This window comes from Lachancea thermotolerans, assembly GCF_000142805.1.
Source record: "Lachancea thermotolerans CBS 6340 chromosome G complete sequence".
NCBI lineage: Eukaryota > Fungi > Ascomycota > Saccharomycetes > Saccharomycetales > Saccharomycetaceae > Lachancea > Lachancea thermotolerans.
In genome coordinates, this window is record NC_013083.1 from 658,933 (window position 1) to 678,122 (window position 19,190).

At 45.6% G+C, this 19,190-nt stretch overlaps 7 protein-coding genes and 1 non-coding gene across 8 annotated transcripts; 6 read left to right on the plus strand and 2 right to left on the minus strand.

Moving 5' to 3' along the window:
• Positions 1 to 217: 217 nt before the first annotated feature.
• On the plus strand, positions 218 to 1,870 carry ECM3 (putative ATPase ECM3; the record flags this gene model as incomplete). Its single annotated transcript, XM_002555344.1, has 1 exon — positions 218 to 1,870. One exon carries the CDS (start codon positions 218 to 220, stop codon positions 1,868 to 1,870), a length of 1,653 nt encoding a protein of 550 aa, XP_002555390.1.
• A 361-nt stretch (positions 1,871 to 2,231) lies between these two features.
• On the plus strand, positions 2,232 to 3,977 carry APP1 (phosphatidate phosphatase APP1; the record flags this gene model as incomplete). The annotated part of the gene is made up of 1 exon (XM_002555345.1): positions 2,232 to 3,977. One exon carries the CDS (start codon positions 2,232 to 2,234, stop codon positions 3,975 to 3,977), a length of 1,746 nt encoding a protein of 581 aa, XP_002555391.1.
• A 151-nt stretch (positions 3,978 to 4,128) lies between these two features.
• Positions 4,129 to 5,154, minus strand: TMA46 (translation machinery-associated protein TMA46; the record flags this gene model as incomplete). Its single annotated transcript, XM_002555346.1, has 1 exon — positions 4,129 to 5,154. The coding sequence occupies one exon, from the start codon at positions 5,152 to 5,154 to the stop codon at positions 4,129 to 4,131; it is 1,026 nt and encodes a 341-aa protein (XP_002555392.1).
• Positions 5,155 to 5,348: 194 nt separating this feature from the next.
• Positions 5,349 to 7,010, plus strand: PTC5 (type 2C protein phosphatase PTC5; the record flags this gene model as incomplete). The annotated part of the gene is made up of 1 exon (XM_002555347.1): positions 5,349 to 7,010. The coding sequence occupies one exon, from the start codon at positions 5,349 to 5,351 to the stop codon at positions 7,008 to 7,010; it is 1,662 nt and encodes a 553-aa protein (XP_002555393.1).
• Positions 7,011 to 7,194: 184 nt separating this feature from the next.
• On the plus strand, positions 7,195 to 7,833 carry KLTH0G08206g (Rab family GTPase; the record flags this gene model as incomplete). The annotated part of the gene is made up of 1 exon (XM_002555348.1): positions 7,195 to 7,833. The coding sequence occupies one exon, from the start codon at positions 7,195 to 7,197 to the stop codon at positions 7,831 to 7,833; it is 639 nt and encodes a 212-aa protein (XP_002555394.1).
• Positions 7,834 to 8,014: 181 nt separating this feature from the next.
• Positions 8,015 to 10,054, minus strand: YVC1 (Yvc1p; the record flags this gene model as incomplete). The annotated part of the gene is made up of 1 exon (XM_002555349.1): positions 8,015 to 10,054. The coding sequence occupies one exon, from the start codon at positions 10,052 to 10,054 to the stop codon at positions 8,015 to 8,017; it is 2,040 nt and encodes a 679-aa protein (XP_002555395.1).
• A 3,025-nt stretch (positions 10,055 to 13,079) lies between these two features.
• Positions 13,080 to 16,838, plus strand: NST1 (Nst1p; the record flags this gene model as incomplete). The annotated part of the gene is made up of 1 exon (XM_002555350.1): positions 13,080 to 16,838. One exon carries the CDS (start codon positions 13,080 to 13,082, stop codon positions 16,836 to 16,838), a length of 3,759 nt encoding a protein of 1,252 aa, XP_002555396.1.
• An 871-nt stretch (positions 16,839 to 17,709) lies between these two features.
• Positions 17,710 to 17,811, plus strand: KLTH0G08272r. Its single transcript has 2 exons — positions 17,710 to 17,745; positions 17,776 to 17,811. It is a non-coding gene; the product is annotated as a tRNA-Trp (tRNA).
• The last annotated feature ends 1,379 nt before the right edge of the window (positions 17,812 to 19,190 follow it).

Genomic DNA, 19,190 nt, shown 5'->3' on the forward strand with positions numbered 1-19,190 from the left:
GTATGTCCATAACTATGAGTAATGTGAAACTTAACGAGAGCCAATTTCAAGAATAAATATGGTTCTGACCTTAAGATAAGAAAAAGCGAAGCACTTCTAAGGGCCACAAGAAGCACAGAATCGTTCGTTCGAGACTCTAATAAGAATAGGTTGACACAAGCGAGTTAAAGGGCTGAGAAAGAGTAAGATCATAGCGGAATAGACCAAAAACAACGGGATGAGTCTCACGTTAGGGCAAGCCATATGGGCCTCTGTCAAGCCAATAATCAAGATCTATCTTATTATGGGATGCGGCTTTCTGCTTGCCAGGCTAAATATACTGACAGTGGAAGCCACGCGAGCCATCTCAGACATTGTACTGACGCTTCTGCTTCCTTGTCTTTCGTTTAACAAGATTGTAGGGAACATAGAGGATCAAGACATCAAGCAGGTGGGTATAATTTGCCTATCATCGGTTTTAATCTTCGCCACCGGCTGGTTCTTTGCATATGTCATCCGGATGTTCCTACCTGTGCCAAAGCAATGGCGGGGTGGAATCCTGGCTGGAGGCATGTTTCCTAACATCAGCGACTTGCCAATCGCCTACCTGCAAACAATGGATCAAGGCCTAATCTTCACCGAGGAGCAGGGGAATAAGGGCGTGGCCAATGTCATCATCTTTCTAGCAATGTTCCTCATCTGCGTCTTCAACTTGGGAGGGTTTAGGCTGATAGAAAAGGACTTCAACTACCACGATAAGGAGAGTGCATACGTTAACGAGGATTATGAGATGGCAGATTCTCACAAGGCTGAGGACTCTCGGAGTTCAAGCGATATAGCTCCGGGCGGTTCTCGCGCGACACCTACGCCTACGTATCGTAGTAACACAAGGGACCAAACCAGTTTGAACTCGCTCACACCCGAAGAATCTACTACCAACTCAGGGCCCTCTATTGATACTAACCAACCGGTCGCTTTGACTAACGGGATCCAGAGAAACAGGTCTGATAGACGAGGATCTTTAGCAGGTTCAGTCAGGGCCCTGGAGCTTCGGGAAATGCCGTCTCAGGACATCACAGACCTGGTAAGAGAATATTCCAATGTTGACCAGTTCGGCCGCAGACGCAGTTCGACGGCGCACTCGCAAACGGGGTCAGGGAGGAGAGCCTCGCTTGTTCGCCGCATTCAAACATCGGACCTTACAAGGATGGTGACCTCTGATGCTGCCGTGACGGGTAAGGACGTTGAAGAATCAGGCAAGTCGCTTCCTCATTGGATATACAAACTCGTGCCCACTCCTTACATTGTCTTTTTCCTGAAAAACTGCTTAAGGCCCTGCTCGATGGCGGTAATTTTATCTCTTATCATTGCATTTATTCCATGGGTTAAAGCGCTTTTTGTAACGAGTGAAAACACCCCTCACATAAAGCAAGCGCCTGATAACCAGCCTGCCCTGTCCTTCTTCATGGACTTTACTGCCTATATCGGCGCGGCGTCTGTGCCCTTCGGTTTGTTGTTACTGGGCGCAACGCTCGGGAGACTTAAATTAAAGAAACTATATCCTGGATTTTGGAAAAGCGCAGTCCTTCTTGTCGTTTTGAAGTTATGTGTAATGCCCATATTCGGTGTTCTGTGGTGCGACCGGCTCGTGAAAGCAGGATGGGCCAGTTGGGAAAATGACTCGATGCTCCTTTTTGTCATTGCGATCGACTGGGCGCTTCCCAGTATGACAACTGCAATTTACTTCACTGCAAGCTATACGCCACCGGATGCTGTGGAGACAGTCCAGTTAGACTGCGTCTCTTTCTTTCTAATGCTGCAGTATCCATTAATGGTAATCAGCCTGCCATTCTTAGTGACGTATTTCCTCAAAGTTCAAATGAAAGTATAGATAGAACACTCAAGCATACATAAGTTTTTAAATTCCTCATACCAACGCAAATTGGCACTTCATATTCTTGCTTCTGTTACTTGCACTTTATATTAATTGTCGTTTATAAACGTAACAACCCTCAAAATTCACAAAGTTGAAGCTCATCGAAGAAGAGATTTTGCGCAAACCCCTAAATAAGCCATAAAGAACATAGATCTTGTGGCCAGTTTTCGTTGATTACTCTTAAGTGCTTAAGACTGGACCAGAGCGTATTATAGCTGCCGTTTTGTTGGATCTAAAGAGCGTTCTATACCAGACAAGATCTATATCTTTGTCCAAAAGGTTCAAACGTCGTAGATTCCTGAAGAAGAGGACGAAAATGAATAACAGCGATGAATATAGAGGAACAGGATCGCTTAATCGGCGGCAGAGACTTATGAATATCATGAAGACTACGCGAGACGCGTACATCCCGGCATTTACAACAACTCTTTCACAGTTCAGATCAGAAGCCAGTAGCACCATAAAGGGTTACTATGACAGTGCGAACCACACTGGAGCAACTCAGGGCGTGCGCACCTGGCCGGTCGATATGAAAACACTGATTTACCCATCGTACACGCGCATGGTGGACCAGAGGTATTTCGAGACACATATTAGGGGTCTCGTTTTCTCACCGGGGACTATGAACCGTAAGTCGAGACTCATCTTATCTCTGTGCCGGCAATTAGTTCGCCCTTCTTCGCCTAGCGAGAGAGCGGCTTTAGAAGAGCAGCTGGAAGCACCACTGAATGATTCGCAGTCAATCTCAGATAGCGCATCTACACATTCATCGCTTAGCCTAGATAACAGCGATGATGATACCCTCCGTTCCAGAATTTCTGGATTTTTGCATAAGCACATCATGGGAGTGACACTGACTATAGACATATCAGACGGGTCTTCCTTGAAAGAAAGAACATCTGTTGTTACAGACAATTATGGGAACTACGATGTAAAAGTTGCAACTCAATTCCAACCCCAAAACATAACCATTAATATCGATACCAAAGATGGCTGCACCGTCAACTGTCCTATCAACATTGTAAAAGACCAAGGCTTCGCTTTAATAAGCGACGTGGACGACACTATTAAGCACACAGGAGTAACAGGGGATAAGAGGTCGATGTTCAGTAATGTTTTCGTGCATGAATTTAAAACATGGGCGATCCCTGGGATGTCCCTGTGGTACAATACACTCAAAGATTCCGAAGGTGTTGACTTCTTTTATGTTTCTAATTCTCCATTTCAAATCTATCCTGTTCTTGAAGACTACGTGTCCAAGCACTTTCCAATGGGCCCACTCTTTCTGAAGCAGTACTCTGGAAATCTAGTCTCGAGCCTCATGTCTTCCAGTGCCAAAAGAAAATTAGGAACCATCCTTGGAATTCTGGCTGATTTTCCTCACAAGCGTTTTATCCTTGTTGGTGATTCTGGGGAGGGAGACTTAGAAGCCTACACTGAGGCAGTTAAGCTGTTTCCAAATCAAATTCTTGGAGTATACATTCGTTGCTGCAAGGACTCGATGAGTGATGTCGCAGCCTATGGCCACAAAGTGATAGATGAACTCAATGCCTTGATAGAGAAAAAGTATTACAGCAAAACCAATATTCCCTCGACCAGTGGAGAAGTTTCCAGCACTCGAAAGGATTTGACAAAAAGCCCAAGTATTCCTGACCTCATTCAGCTTGATGATGTTAAAACACCACCTTTGAAACCCACAAAAAAGCCTATGCTGACTTCAGCGCAGAGGCAGGAAATTGAAAGTTCCAAGAAAGCTCAACCACCGCTTCCACCGAGAAAACACCGTACCTTTCCAAGTAGCATAAAAGAACCTAGTACTGTAAATCGGAGCGCCACCGATGACGCTATATATTACACACCATCATCGCAGAACGACTACGGTTCTTATCCCACGTTTTTTGATTCTAAAGCAGATTCATGGCGCCAGAGAGTAGTACAAACAATAAAGGAACTGAAAAACTGTAATGCACAGACACGTCTCCAGTTCTTTACAGAACCAGAGTTATGTTTAGAAGACAGCATCGAAACCATCAGGAAAGAGAAAGCGCGAAACATAGCCTAGTATTTCTTGATCTAAATAATAGCAAAAGAAAAAGCTTCCGCGCAGACCTTTGACATAATAATCACAGCTTCGACTATGTTGGAAATGACTTTGATTAGGTGTACAAAATATAATATATTTTATGTAGGGGAAGATCAGACTCAAGAGATCTTCATGCAGATGCAGTGGTTGTCGTTTTGTTAACGAGATCAAAAGTCGGGTTACTACCGTCACCGTAATCCTTAATGCCATCACCAGTGTTCGCTTCGGCATCTTTCAAAGCCCTGGTAAATTCAGACAAGTCCCAAGCCGAGCCCTTTGTCGCGTCCATGTCATCAACCTCCGCAAACTTCTTGTCCTCCGTGAACTTTTTCAGCACGACTTCACGGCCAGTGGGCTTTCTCTTAGCTTCGTCCCTCTTTTCTGCGTTGATCTTTTGGGTGATATGATCTTGTTTCCATTTTGCGAAATTTGCAACAGTGATAGGAGTCAGCTTGGATTTGTCCAGCTTGTCTCTCTCCGTTTCTATAAATTCTTCCAAGGTGATTTTGGGTTGGCTGTCTAGGGCCTCTTTCTCCAATCTCTTTTGCTCTTTAGTCTTCAACACGAAACCTTCAGGCAGAGAGTGCCTGTACATACATTTATCACCGCCATTGGGGCACACCCAAAACCAACCGTATTTGCCGTTTTCCACAGCCTCGATAAAGAACTTGCAAACCTTGTCCGTGGTTGTACGAAGGTTCCCGTGCTTGGATAAAATGACAGACCGAAGCTTCTCTTCGTCCCACTGATCCATAGTATCGGCTTCCTTCTCGGCTCTGGCATCCTGGTACAGGTCCTTCTTCTCGACACGGCGTCCTACGTTGGGGTCATGCGAAAACTTACACCTAGCGCCCTTGTTACAGTTTCCAATTTTGAACATAGCGCACAACACGGTCTTGGGGTCTACACCAGACTTCACAGACTGATCCATCGCAGGGTTGAATAGCGCTCTTCTCTCGGCTTCCTGTCTTTCCCTCAAAAGTTTCTCTTCCTGCTTCTTACGCTTCATTTCCTCCTTCTTTGGATCCACCTGCGTCTGAACCTGCTGAATGAACTTCTGGACCTTAGTAGAACGGTTTTTGTTCTTCATACCGAACGTCTTGTCGACATTGTCCTTCTTCTTCACTGGCTGCTGCTGCTTCTTCTTTGGTGGCATTTCTGCTAATCAGTTGTATTGTTTTATTTCGGCCTCTCGGAAAACTGTGCTGCTGAGAATGACGTTAATCGAACTCTCTCAAACTCACCTATGGCTGTTCTTGAAACTTTTCCTCAATCATTAATCAAGACTTGTCGAAAGTTCCACTTTTTTGCAAAAATTTTTAAGAATCTCGATGGAAAAAAAAAGTGTTGATGTCACGTTATACGTCCGAAGGCTTAAATGTCAAACTAAGGAAGATCTTAAAGGACCTAGGAATTCCAAGACTTATATTTCGAAGAGGGAATAAATTGGCAGCTTCTATGAACGGCATTCCGAGACTTACGCGCGGATACGCTACCAGAGTCTTGCGCTCGAAATCTGGAATGAAGAAAGGCGCATTGCTCGCCGGCAGTTCTTTACTGTTAACTTATATGTGCTGGGACACTAAGTTTGTGTCCTGTGAGAGCATAAAGGGCATAAAACAGTACAATTCAGGCCCAAGTGACTCTGATCAAAGCAACACTATCTCACTGCTCTCTGATAAAGAAGTCACGCAGCGCTTGAGGCAGATGGAAAAAAGCTACTACGTACAAAGAGGGCGCGGAGTGCTACGTTACGACCTCGCCCAATTGCCCTCTAACGCACCAATAGAAGATAATCATATCGAGCAAGTGATCACGGTCCCAGTTTCTTCTGGCGGCCAGGAGGAAGCGGACCTGTATTTCTTCGGTGTATTCGACGGTCACGGCGGGCCCTACACATCGGCGAAGCTTTCGCAGAGTCTGGTGCCATATGTGGCACACCAATTAGGGCAAATTTATGGTGACTTTTCTCTCTCTGAGGGGGGTCCAGGGGCATTTTCTGCCGCGACTGACTCGGCAATCACCACTGCGTTCAAAAACCTAGACAGGGACCTTGTGTATGGAGCGCTAGGTAAGCTGTTCGAAGAGCCCACCAAGCAGAACCTAGTGAGCGCCTTACCTGCGATCTCAGGGTCCTGCGCGCTTTTGACAATGTTCGACTCCAACGAAAATACCATTAAGTGCGCTGTAACAGGCGACTCGAGGGCCCTACTAGGCTCGCAAGACAGCAACGGTCAGTGGACCGTCAAAGCGCTGTCTGTTGACCAGACAGCTGACAACACAGAAGAAGTCGAGCGCATTCGCGCAGAACATCCAGGGGAGCCGGGCGCAGTGCGCAATGGCCGTGTGCTGGGCTCGCTCCAGCCCTCACGAGCCTTTGGCGACTATCGCTATAAGATCAAGGAGCTTGCCGGCAAGGTAGTCAGCGATCTTCCAGGCCATTTGAGGGTCTATTTTCGCCGCGAGCCCCGTGATTTCAAGACGCCCCCTTATGTGACCGCAGAACCTGTCATCACCTCCACCAAACTAGATTCCAACGCCAAGTTCATGGTCTTGGCTTCCGATGGGCTTTTTGAGCTGCTTACCAACGAAGAAATAGCAGGCCTGGTCGTGAATTGGATGCAGCATAGCAAGAACGCGCACTTCGGAAACTCTGCGGGCATTCAAAAAGACTCGCATGGCGCCAAGTCCATACCACCCGTTACTGACCTGTCAACGCATAAAGAGCAGCAGAGACGCGTTTTCTCCAGGACTGGCCAATCCTCCTCTCCCGTGTCTATCCTCGATGACGCGAATGTTGCTACACACCTGATAAGAAACGCACTCAGTGCCGGAGGCAACAAAGACTACGTGTCGACCCTCGTTAGCATTCCCTCGCCCATGAGTCGCAAATACAGAGATGATTTGACTGTAACCGTGGTTTTCTTCGGTGAAGGACAAGACCTCGGCAAGATCGACGGCCAATTGATACCCAACTATGAAGCCACTTCTCCTCCGCGTCCTAAACTCTGAAAAAGGCTCATTAGGGCTAAACAGCAGCATTCGTTTTATTCCTAAGCGCACTATTCTTGTTCATCACTATATACGAACGTAATGTCCCATGTACAAATTAGAAATCGATCAAGATTACCAGGGGTATCGCAAGACATTACGAAAGATTAAATAGTACTAACCAAAGGTACTTGTAGGATTCGATATGAACAGCGCTCTGACATCTATCAAGCTGGTTCTGCTTGGTGAGGCTGCAGTAGGGAAATCGTCCATCGTTCTGAGGTTTGTTTCGAATGATTTTGCCGAAAATAAAGAGCCCACTATCGGAGCAGCGTTTTTGACGCAGAGGGTTAACATGGGAGATCACACTATAAAGTTCGAGATCTGGGACACTGCTGGTCAGGAGCGTTTCGCATCGCTAGCCCCCATGTACTACAGGAACGCCCAGGCTGCTCTGGTGGTATATGATGTGACGAAGCCCCAGTCGTTTATCAAGGCCCGCCACTGGGTTAAAGAGCTACGTGAGCAGGCATCGAAAGACATCATCATTGCCCTAGTCGGGAACAAGCTGGATATGGTAGAGACAGGCGCTGAGAGAAAGGTGGCGCTCGAGGAGGCAGAAAACTTAGCATCACAAGAAGGACTGCTGTTCTTTGAGACAAGCGCTAAGACAGGAAGTAACGTCAATGAAGTGTTTCTGGCTATCGGCCAAAAGATTCCACTGAAATCAGCACAGCAACAGCAGCAGGGACAGGGCTCTTCGGGCCTGCGAATCAACGACGATTCAAGGGTGGACCTTCGGGCAGCGCAAGATGGCCCTGCTCCCAGCAGCTGTAACTGCTAGATAGACTCAACGTGGTTATAAGCATATAAAGTGTACCGGTATTCAAGTAAGGCTTAATCGCTTCAAGAAATTATATAAGGGCTGTAAATGCTGATTATATAAGAGATTACAGATCCCTGTTACAACAAAAGAGTAGCTGGACAAAGCGTTCATCTAGCTTTCTGATATTTATCGAATGTTACTAAGTTTTGCTCTTTGGGTTGGAAGGCGACATCTCTTTGACTGCCATGGTTAACTCTTGTACCATTTTGGTCAGTTCTTCAATTTTTTTGTCAGAGTTGTCAGCTTTCTCAGTAATCTCGCGATAAACATCATAGAATTCCCAGCCGATGCCTGAGTCAAAGCCTTGGTCGACTGGCTGGACAGCCCTTTTGACGCTCTTGAACCATGAGGCCTTAACTCTGAAATCAGGGTCTGCAGTTTCAGCTTCTCTCTGTAGGTTCAAAGATCTCTTGTTCTTTACTTGAGTCGCTGCAATTCCTGAGTTTCCGCTGTGAGGGATCCATCCGTCTGCATCATCAACATAGCCATCTGTGAGATCCCAAGCGGTGTCCGTTTCGTTTGCATCATCTTCAAGTTTTCTCATCCTGTTGTATGCCACACGTTTCGCTTCCCTAACTTCTTTGACCGCAATAAATACTAGCATAGGGAAGTATGCCACCGTCATAACGAGGTGAGTCAAAGCCTTAGCCGTTTTCTGTGGGAGCATCAGCATAAATGGCATCAACATCAGCTCGATGAGATTAAGGGGTGGTACATAAACGTCTTCATCCGGTGCTCTAATGTACCTCAGGGTTTTTTGAGCCATTAGAGCCATGTACTCGTCAAGCGCGTTGTCAATCACCTTTTCATAGGCGGTACTGTAAAGCGCAATCAGGATATTCAACAAAATCACTGATACGATGAAGCAGTAGACGTAATAGAGTATTCCTGCATATGGGGGCGCAAAATCTTTGAACATTTTGAAGTCTCCAGAACCTAAAACTGTGAGCATCAAGTTCGAAACAATAGGCCAGGTAATTTCGCGGTTTCCGTCAGAGGAATCGAGACCAATGAACCCTTGCAGGAAGCCGATTATCAACAAAAACAGCAGAAAGAAGAATACTATCGATTCTTGCATCATATGCTTCAAAACAACTAGCAAAGCACCAACAAATCTGCTAGATTCTAAGTAAAGCAAAAGCCGAGCCCAGACAAGGGGCGCAGCGCAGGATAGAACCCTGTATGAAATTTTGTCCCAGTATTCAGCTGGCATTGTTGTTTTGATAGGGCTAACGCTAACAATTCTCAGAACCATAGATGTTAGGATTGTGAAGTACATTGTGTCGTTGAAGGCATTCCAGAACCCAATGTAACTTCTCCCGACGTGATAGATTTTGTTAAGTTCATCCAGAGTACTTCCAATGGTAAAGAAGTAAAACAGCCCCTCGCTGAACTCGATACCATCGACGGCGGTAGAGTCTTTGCCATTAACCACAGCGGTATAGAGGATTACGAATATGAGCGAAAACCATATCTGTAGCCAATTTTGATACATTGGTGTCTTCAACCGGTCCGGATGGAAGTGGCTGCTAAACCTAGCCGAAGGAATTACGTCACAAAGCACATATGCTTTGGAGTCTTGTCTATGCTGAACAATCCAGCCGCGCCACAACCATTTCAGACAGCGCTGGTATCCGCTCGACCCAATTACAGTAGTACAGTGCATGTCCATTGCGAGCTCAAGCGCATTTTGTGCTACACTATCTTCATCGTTTTCGTTTATCACATAACGACGACAGAGCATCTGGATGAACAAAAATTGCGCGTCGCGCTGTTCCTCCTGTTCTATGATAAGCTTGCATAGCTGTTGGGCAGCAGAAGCCCTCAGGTTGTAGATTTCGGCATTATGTAATTCTGCCGCCGCCAGGTCCCAGTACCATGCGCATACTTTGAGAAGACAAAAAATGAGCGCAGACTGATACTTGCGCAACGACTGCTGATTTCCTTTGCTTCCGCCACATGCTTCGCGGGCAAGCGCTATCACACGGGAATTTAGAATTCGAGAGTGGTCACACATTATTGCCTGTTCTTCATAGAGAATAGGCACCACTTTGTCAATCAGGTATTTCAGGTTTAGTGAGATTCGTAGAAGTTGCCTGGGATGTGGTGCCTCACATCCGGGCGGGTGATCTAACGTCCAGTCGACGCCGGCAGCCGTAGGAAGTGCATAAGTTGGCATGTTCCTTTGCGCCTAGGAACCTTGTATGAAACTGGTGTTAAAGTTCAAAGGCTCACACTTATTATAACCCTGTTTTCGCGATGGAAGCAGCGCGTTTTCGTCCAGTGAGACATTGCGATAAGTACTTGAGAACAGAGCGGAGTTTTATCAGCGTCAAAGTCACAGTCGTATGCCCGCTAGCTGGTGGTACGTCCGTTAGCTGAGGATCTTCTTCATAAGTAGTAATGAATCCAGCACCAAGCGTAAGGTTTGAATCTGGGCTCTCAATGACTTATTATTTGAGCACTGGCGGCTCTTGGACCTCCATGATAGCAGGATGCGAAGAGCGTCTCATCAAGCGCGTGCACGCAACCCCATTTCGCTATATCCCCTGTATCAATAATCGTGTCCGAAATATGAGGGCAGTAACCTGCGAGCATTTCGCGAAAAGTTAATCACTTTTGAAATTTGTTTGCCAATAAGCAGCCGAAACACTTGCGTGAGAAAACGCAGGCGACTTTGCAATCCTAGAGTGACCCAGTTTTGTGACTACTTGAACAAGCAATTCTTCACACTTGGTTTTTGGTGTGGAAGGCACGCGCACTCTCTTCAGGTCTTAAGATATTCTGGCGAGGCTTCTCATAGAATTCCATCTAGTTTCGCGTCTCATTATGGAGCAGAGGCTCGCAAACGGCTCTGTTTAATTTTCTATTTGACATAAAATTCGAAAGGACCCAGATGCGCAGCTCCATCCAGTTGGTGCATTGTCTGTTACGCGGTATTCTCAGAAATTCATTTTATCTTCGGGCTATTCGTCAACTGGTCCGCTCTATATATATTAGCCAGGAAATTTGCAAGAAGATGCAAAGTGGGCTCTATAGCGCATTAGTTAGTCATACTTTTGCAAGTAGCTTTGATGATACCGCAAAAATCCTAAATGCATTCCCAAGCTTCTCAAGTTCGAGGTAGGGCTTCGACCAGAATGCTTACGATTGCTCCGGAGCTGATTTTCGAGGTACTGGAATCATCATAATGGAAAATTGGAAGGTTGAAATCGCGAGCCCAGGAATTTCCAACTAGTTCGAGCATCTGTCTGTTTTTGCTATTGTTTCTGTTCGCCCGTCTTCTGATTTCGCGTACAAAAAACTAGTTTGTTCTTTGGGTTGTAAGACCCACCTTTCCGACTCTTTCATATTCCAGGAACACGGCGCGTTTAGCTGTCACTCCTAAAGCGTAAGGGATAGACCCCAAGACTACGCCTAAATGTCATTACTTCTGATTAATGTGTCAATTCATTTTTTTTACAGAATCAAAAAATAGCCGCCAAAATGTTTGTATCATCATGTACGTAATACGCGAGAATCGTAGATGGCATTTGAAACTACTACTCTGTGTATTCGTGGATATTTTTATTACTCACCGATATTGGGGTGCTGGCTCGGATCTTTGTACGCTGAGCAACTGATGGCAGCTTGTCTCCCAGTTCTATTTAGGAAGGCTTTGTCTTCGGCTGGAGTCTTTTTCAAGCCTTTCTTTTGAGATATCACACAATAAAATTGAGAAACTATAGTTCAGCATTAGCTGACTGTGACGTTAGCAGAGTTTTTTATACCTTATCATTTGCTGATGTTCGATACTTTCTATAAAGTGAAAGAACTTGTTTTCGATAGCCTAAATGGAATTTTTATAAATAGCATGTATATGCAGCTTGCTCAGATGCCGCGGATCCAAGGCTGTGATAAAGCGACGACAACGTATCACAGAGGGGTTGAGCCAAATTTTTGTTGGCGCAAGGACATTATACGCCCAATGAAGTAACATCCACACTATACGAATCGTGATTTCGAATAAAATATGAACTTCGAATTTTTGAAAGGGATCTGAGTTGCACGAAAGCTATAGGGCGGCTCAGGTCCTCTCCAAAGAAAAACCCAACCAGTGGCTGGTACCCACTTTCAAAGGAGGTCTTGAATTAAGGCTGGCTGCTGACAGATAAAGGGCTCAATTTTGACCCAATCGCGCAAAAACTCTCTTCAAAAAACAAGACCAATGCCTCCTCACAACTCGATTTTGAAGTGCCAATGGCTTTTTCTGTTAAGATCGCAACCACGCAATTTTCGCTCAGAAGTTATGATGTCAACAGGCCTGCCAGATTTTTCCAAGACTATCCGTTGCAAACTAAGGACATATTCATTTAATGCAGCCCCAAGGTTACGGAATTAGTCCTTCGGTTCTTTTTGAAGAGTTAAGCTTTCCTTTAAGGTGTTGCCATTTCCTCAATAATGGGAGTTTGCGTTGGCCCTAATTTCAGCCTTATTTGCATAAGCAAACGAGGTTGTGAAGAGCTTTGGGAGGAACGCAGCAAAGCTGTGACTAGTGGTGAACAGCTCGTTTGGAAAAACAGTACCCCACATTATTTCGAGGAGATAGCGCGAGGCTCATGCGGTGCTTAAAAATCAGCTTAGGCAGGTGACCTCAGACATATGATACAGGCCTAAGCAACGCGGAACTTGCATAACCTAAAGCGATCAAGTGTGTATTTATTGGCGGTTATTTCCCAATTGTTTTCAATGCTATCTATCAAAACTCTTCGACCGCTAACTTGAAAACGCTTTTTAGGGAAATAAGGTTGAGGCCACGCAAGCATATGCGAAACACTGCTGCAATGTTTATGAGATATACAGCACGACTGGGGCCATACTATCTTCAGCCAGAGCGTTATCAAATAATGTTTGGCCTCTGCGGTTCCCGCTCGGGACGGCAACTTGATCTACCCATCTCCTGTTTCATCTCTCTACTCAAAGTTAGAAGCTTATACGCACGCCATTGGGAAGCGAGCCAAACTGTTTTCGAACGAATGCGTTTCTTCTGGCACGGCAAACCGTTGTCAAAGGCATCGCGCGCGGATTCAAGGTTCTTCGTCTACTTTTAGTTTTTGGAGTTTACGCTGTTGGCGTATCATTATATACCAAATTATTCAATATCTTAAAAGTTTTCTCAACTTAACTGTAATAGAGGCCGAATATTAAGAGTTCAAACGGCTAACATGGGGAAGAAACGGCAAGGCAAGAAGATAAGTGAGCCCTTGAATGAAAACCCAACTGTAGTTAGTGGAAGCGACGTTCATTTTGACTTTAGTGAGGAGAACATGAGCGCTTCTACAAAGAAGAAAATGAAGAACAAGAAGAAAAATACGGCGAAGGTTGCGGAGGCTGAAATTTACGATAGCGAGGCAGAATACCCTAGCTCCCGGGTAATCAAGCGCGCTCCGAATGGAGACGTTATCGTTGAGACTTTGGCAGAGGAGGAAAAGCCTAAGCCGAATCCTGATCTTGGAAGGTCGATTCCAACGAAACTGGACTCCCATTGGGAGTCGCTCAGCAGCGAGGAGAAGAAGCGGATTCTGCGCATTGAGAAAAACGAGGTATTCGAAGTGATCAAGAACTATCAGTCAAATAACAACTGTAACTGCTCCGTTTGCGGACGCCGCAACGTGGCTATGGAGCAGGAGCTGGAACAAATTTACAATCGCCTTTATGATAGTGCGAAACAAACCAATTCAGATACAGATTTCGTGCTTTTCCATTTGAATATGATTAAAGAGCTTCAGCGCGCGAATGCAACCGCTAACGCCGTTCCCAGCGTTGAAAGGGTAAATGCGCCTTCGCAGGAGCCCACCTCACCACAATACCTCGAGGACATGCGGGATGAAGCTGTCAAGTACTGCTTGTCGAACAAGGCTGTTGAGTCTTTGAAAGAGGAGGTTTTACAGTTCAAGCACAACAAACAGCGACAGCAGCAGTTACAACAGCAGCAGTTACAACAGCAACAACAGCAACAGCATCAACCGCAGCTTAGACTTCAAGATGAAGCCAATCGCATTACAGAACAGCGGTTTGAGCCATTAGTTTCTCAGCAAACCCCGCATGATCTCCAACCAACTAGAAATGATGAGCAATTGAATCATTACTCGCTGCATGAGGAAGATACCAAGTTACAACAAGAACTTATACATGATGAGCATAAGAATCTGAGTTCCACGGAGCACCATGACAATGAGTTCCTTGATCTTCCAAATGCTGCTGGCACAGACAACAAGAAACATGTGGAACCAATGTTTACAGGAGAAGCTGTGGCATCGCTGCCGACGGGACCGCTGCAGTCTCAAGACATGGCCTCAAACGACGATGTCAAGAATAGGTACATGGACTTTGCGAAGGCATTTGTATCATCCCATCCAAAAATCGCGCATGAGTACGTTAGTCGAATGATGATGTACCCTGACATGCGAGCTCTCACAGAGGATCTCATGTACAATAATGGACAAAGCTTCATAAAGGCAATGGAAGATTATGTTGTTCAAAAGGACAAATCCCCTGAACAATCCCAAGAAAATAACCATATTGGGTCTCTCTTCGAGGAAGGGGCCCCATTAACTCCTGATCAGTATGCTAACATACAGCGGCACATTGCTCAGGGCATGACAGATCGCATGAATTTCGAAAAGGGTGATTTCAAAGGAGCTTTGGAAGGTGAGGGGAAAGGCCTGTTGGAACAGTTTCTTGCGGGCGAAGACCCTATCAGCATGCTCCTGAAATCATTCACAAAACAAAACGGTGTTTCAGGAGACCAATTGATAGCCAATCAAAATATTCAGGAGGAGATTGATTATGATGATGAGGACGAATATGACGAAGAAGAGTACTCTGATTATGAGGACGAGGAGGAATCTGAGTATGAAGACGACGTGTATGAGGAGGAAAACAACAATGGACAATACCACCACCACCAATACCACCACCACCACTCACATACACACCATCATGAGGAGGAGCTAGAACTTGAAGAGGAGGAGGTCAGCACCGCCGGAAATGAAGAAGAATATGACAGCGGGATAGATGAACAGGAACGCCTGGAAGAGGGGAGGAGATTGATTCAAATTGCTATAACAAAGCTGCTACAAAAAAAGCTTGTTGATTCTTACCACGAAAAGCAGGCTGAAAACAACAGACTAAGGCTTCTTCAAGAGCTTGAGGCCGAAGAACAAAAAAAGCGTGAAAAAGAGGAGAAAAAACAACGCAAGAGAGAGAAGGAGAAAGAGAAGAAGCGCGCTCAGCAACAAGCTAAAGAGCAAGAGAGGCGCAAAAAAGAGGAAGAGGATGCAAGGCTCAAGAAAGAAGCTGAAGAGCGTGAAATGCAAAGAAGGGAAGCTCAACGGCAAAGAGTTGAGGAAGCTAAGCGGAAGAAAGACGAGGAGAGACGAAAGAAATTAGAAGAGCAGAGGCGTAAAGAAGAGGAGCAGCAGAAACAGAAGAAGTTGAAAGAAGAGCAAAAGCGTAAGCGTGAAGAAGAAAAGCGCCTAAAGGATGAGGCTAAGAAACTAAAAGAAGAGGGAGCAAAGAGGCAAAAGGAGGAGGACGCTAAGAGACAAAAGGAGGAGGAATTGAAGAAACAAAAGGAAGCGAAGAAGCTCGATCAGGAACGAAAGAGGCAACAGCAAGAAGAAAGCAAGACACAATATCAGGCCCAGCAGAAACATATGGCGGAAAGTAATTTTAATCGACGCCAAAGTACGCCCCCTGAGGCAGTTCCTTATGGAGTTCCTAATGCGCCTTTCAATGATGAAAACCATAACGACTTGTTTCACATGATCAATGAGGCAGCTTCAAAGTCTCTCTCATCTTCTTCTTCCCACCTGCAAACGCTGCTTCAGCCACAATTATCCCAGCCGGACCTCCAGCACCCCCATACAGGTGTCGCCTTGAGCGGAGCGCCTCAATCCAACTGGCAAACCTCCGGAAATTATGCGCCACCATATGAGCCTTTGGCTAGTAATGTTAAAGGCCTGGATAACTCTTGGAGTAGCAGAGGTGGGATCTTCCAGACCTCCCCAAGTGTTACTCAACCCCACCTAAGCGCCCAGCAAAGCTCTTCAGCTCAGCCTTCCTTACCACAGTTTGCTCAATTTGGTAACACGGCTAGCGAGCGCAAGAAGTCTTTCAACGACGAGCTCAGCGACCTTACGAATTTCCTATCTTCAACTTCTTTGAGCGGAAACCCGGGTAGCTCTACCGGAGCCCCTGGTTACAACATTCCAGACACTCTATGGTCTTCGGTAGACCAAACAACGCACCCTGCTAATGCTCCCTTCAGTGGTACGACATCATCTGTTCCACCTTTGAGCATTGGTTCTACCGCTCACCGAAAGTCAATATGGGAGAACGAAGCCCCACTGAACCCCACCAACGCCAGCCCTGGTTTGAGGAACCTATCAACGAATATTTGGGGTGACATTCAGTCTAACCCAAACCAGGTTCCTTCTGAGTCTTTAACTGACGTCGTTGTGAAATCCTACGCTCTTTTGAGCCGCGAGTTCAGTACAGACTACGTGGACGTCGAGAAATTATATCACACAGTGTTCTCTCTGATGAAAGATAGCTCAAATCTGGCGTATTCAAATTTCCTAGGTCATATCTTGACGATGAGAGCAACCCACAACTGCGACGTGGTTTCTAACCAAAGCGGCGCGATCACTCACGTAAAGATTCCTTATGCTTACTTGCAATCTCAGCAGCCTCAACCGGGCTTCTTGCCCAGCTCTGAGCTTCCTCGCAATCAAAGTTCCTACAAAGGTGGTGACTTTTCTAATGTTTTGTTTGATGAGCTATACAATGGCGCTTCAGGCACCATGCCTCCAGTCCAAAGACCATTGCCCAATTCCACACCTGTCACTCAAGGTGGCTCCAATCAATTTAGCTATAGCCAGCCCTTCAGTCAATCAGGCACTAACAACATCTGGGGCTGACCTAATCGAACCTAAATAGAGCTAATTACGAATTACAAAAGGCTGCGCAAAACAGCCTACTTTCATTGATGTCAACATTTTGTTTTTAACCCGGCGCGACGTGCATGTTGGCTCTCACTACGGGCAGCGCCTCAACGAAGCTAGCAGCGCTCTGGGTCTCGAATTTATGATGTACTCGTGATCCATAGGTAGGCTGCGCATTGATGGAGTCTCGCCCGGGAGTATAATCTAAGATTAGAGTAATATTTGCCACTGCTTGGCTTACGGCTTTAAGCATTCAATTCCCAAAGACCCCCGGCCGCGGCCTCTACAGCGGTCGCATTGGCTAATCATAGTGTCCGTTACGTTAAGTAATTATGCTCTCTGTATTTTTATGGCTACATATTTCAGACTTGTCGCTCCCTTTATCGCTCGCACCCCAATCTTTCCCGCACACATGTTTTATATTGAGGAACGCATTCGTGCTACAGCCATAAAAACTCCAAAAACTTGTCCAGAAGAAAGCTGTTTTCTGCGTTAGTCACCATTGTGATTTCTGGACTACCTTAATAATGTCTCTTGCTTCGTTTTTGGGGTTAAGCCGCCAAAATCTTAACCTTGCATGCAGGTGAGCCCTTCATGAAGTACGATTACACTTGGACTTGCTAGTTTTGTTCACTTGGGCGATACGGGCTTTGAACAAAGTAGGGCTGTTACCACCTCACAAATCGCTTGCAAACTCGATAGTAAGAACGCAGCATCAAGTTTCCTCAATAACAGGTTGACACTAGAACCTTGAAGTCATGCAGAGTTACTAGCAAGGCCGCCAAAGCGTTAAGTATCATGGTAAGCTGGTATTGAAATCTACTTTTCGGCTACTTCTTTCAATAATGAAGCGGTGGCTCAATGGTAGAGCTTTCGACTCCAGTTAAATCCTGGTTATGAAGGAAAAATTGCAATCGAAGGGTTGCAGGTTCAATTCCTGTCCGTTTCATTTTTGCAATTTTTTAATGACTTCTCACAGATGGAGTCATTATTTACGTTTCAACAGTTGATGCCACAGCAGTGGCTCACTGATCTCTAGTTGGTTACGGGTCTTCATTTCGTATAGCGGGCTAGAATCGACTTTGGGCGGCTAAAGTTGTTATGTTAACTCAAGAGCTGAGGAGGTTTTCTAGAGACCCGACAGCTACTAAGCTACGCGAAGCTGGAGGCTATCGCCTTCGATGTTATCCGCCTTGCTGGCTTTCGAGCTTTGCGCAGTCGATTCTACAAAACGGCGTGCCAACATTCAGCACATTCAAGGGGTTCTTAGGTAACGCTCAATGGTATTTTGGTACGTACATCAATAAATGAGCCCAATTTGGCGGACTTCCAGGCTGTTGTTGGAAATAAGCAAAAAGCAGTCGTTGAGTACTTGGTCCCTAGGTGTTTCATAATTGAAGAATTGGAACAGTAGATATGGGCGCTTAGCCCTAATATATATACACTAGCGTATACTCCGAGGTCTTATGACGATGAAGTTGTTTTCATTCGGTGTGTCACAAGTACAGTTGGGTGGCTGTTTTCATGATGTGGAAGACGATAATATTAAAAATGGACATTGAGTCAAAAACATTAAAGATTAGTTTAAACGTCATGTTTGATAGAAAAGGCAGAAACACGCAGAGTTTTTGCCTTTAGAGGGTCACAACTTTTGATAGAAGTTCCCCGCCCATCCTGGTTTCCCTCCGGTGCATCAAAACGATTTCCTATAGCCAGCCCAAAAGCTCGGAGTGCGCTTTTGGATCGAAAATACATACTCATTTTAGCAGGGTTTTTCGCATGATGTCAAAATAGAGCCAGCGAGAAACTCGAATGCTTAGAGAGTCTACAGCGCGCCAGGCAGTCAATGTGACATAGAAAAGCTACCGAGTCCAATAAAAAATCCAATCCTGCACGCGCGGGAAGCGGAGCCCGAACTTTTGAGGTGTTGAAACTTTGCTTTCCTTTTTTGATAAAAAAGATAGTACTTCTAAGGTTAATTAATGGGGCGCCGGTTGTACGGCCATTTCAAACCCATGTCTTTCACAGTTACGTCACCATAAAAGCCAAGAGTGTGGGAGATCAAATCGCAGAACTACAACACGAATTTTATTTCTCCTAATGCCACTTAAACCTCTGAGACCTCCATGGATTGTAAACACACGTTAAACTATTTCATAGTGCACTAGGACACACCACGGGGCGGCTGAGCGGTCACGGACGGGCGCTCAAAAAAATCTCAGATTTTTGAACCAATTGAGGCTAGAACTCCACGAACATTTAGGAGGTGCTTTCAGGATCATTTATATAGTACCAGAAATATTGTCTCCTCTTCGAAAGGCTATAAGG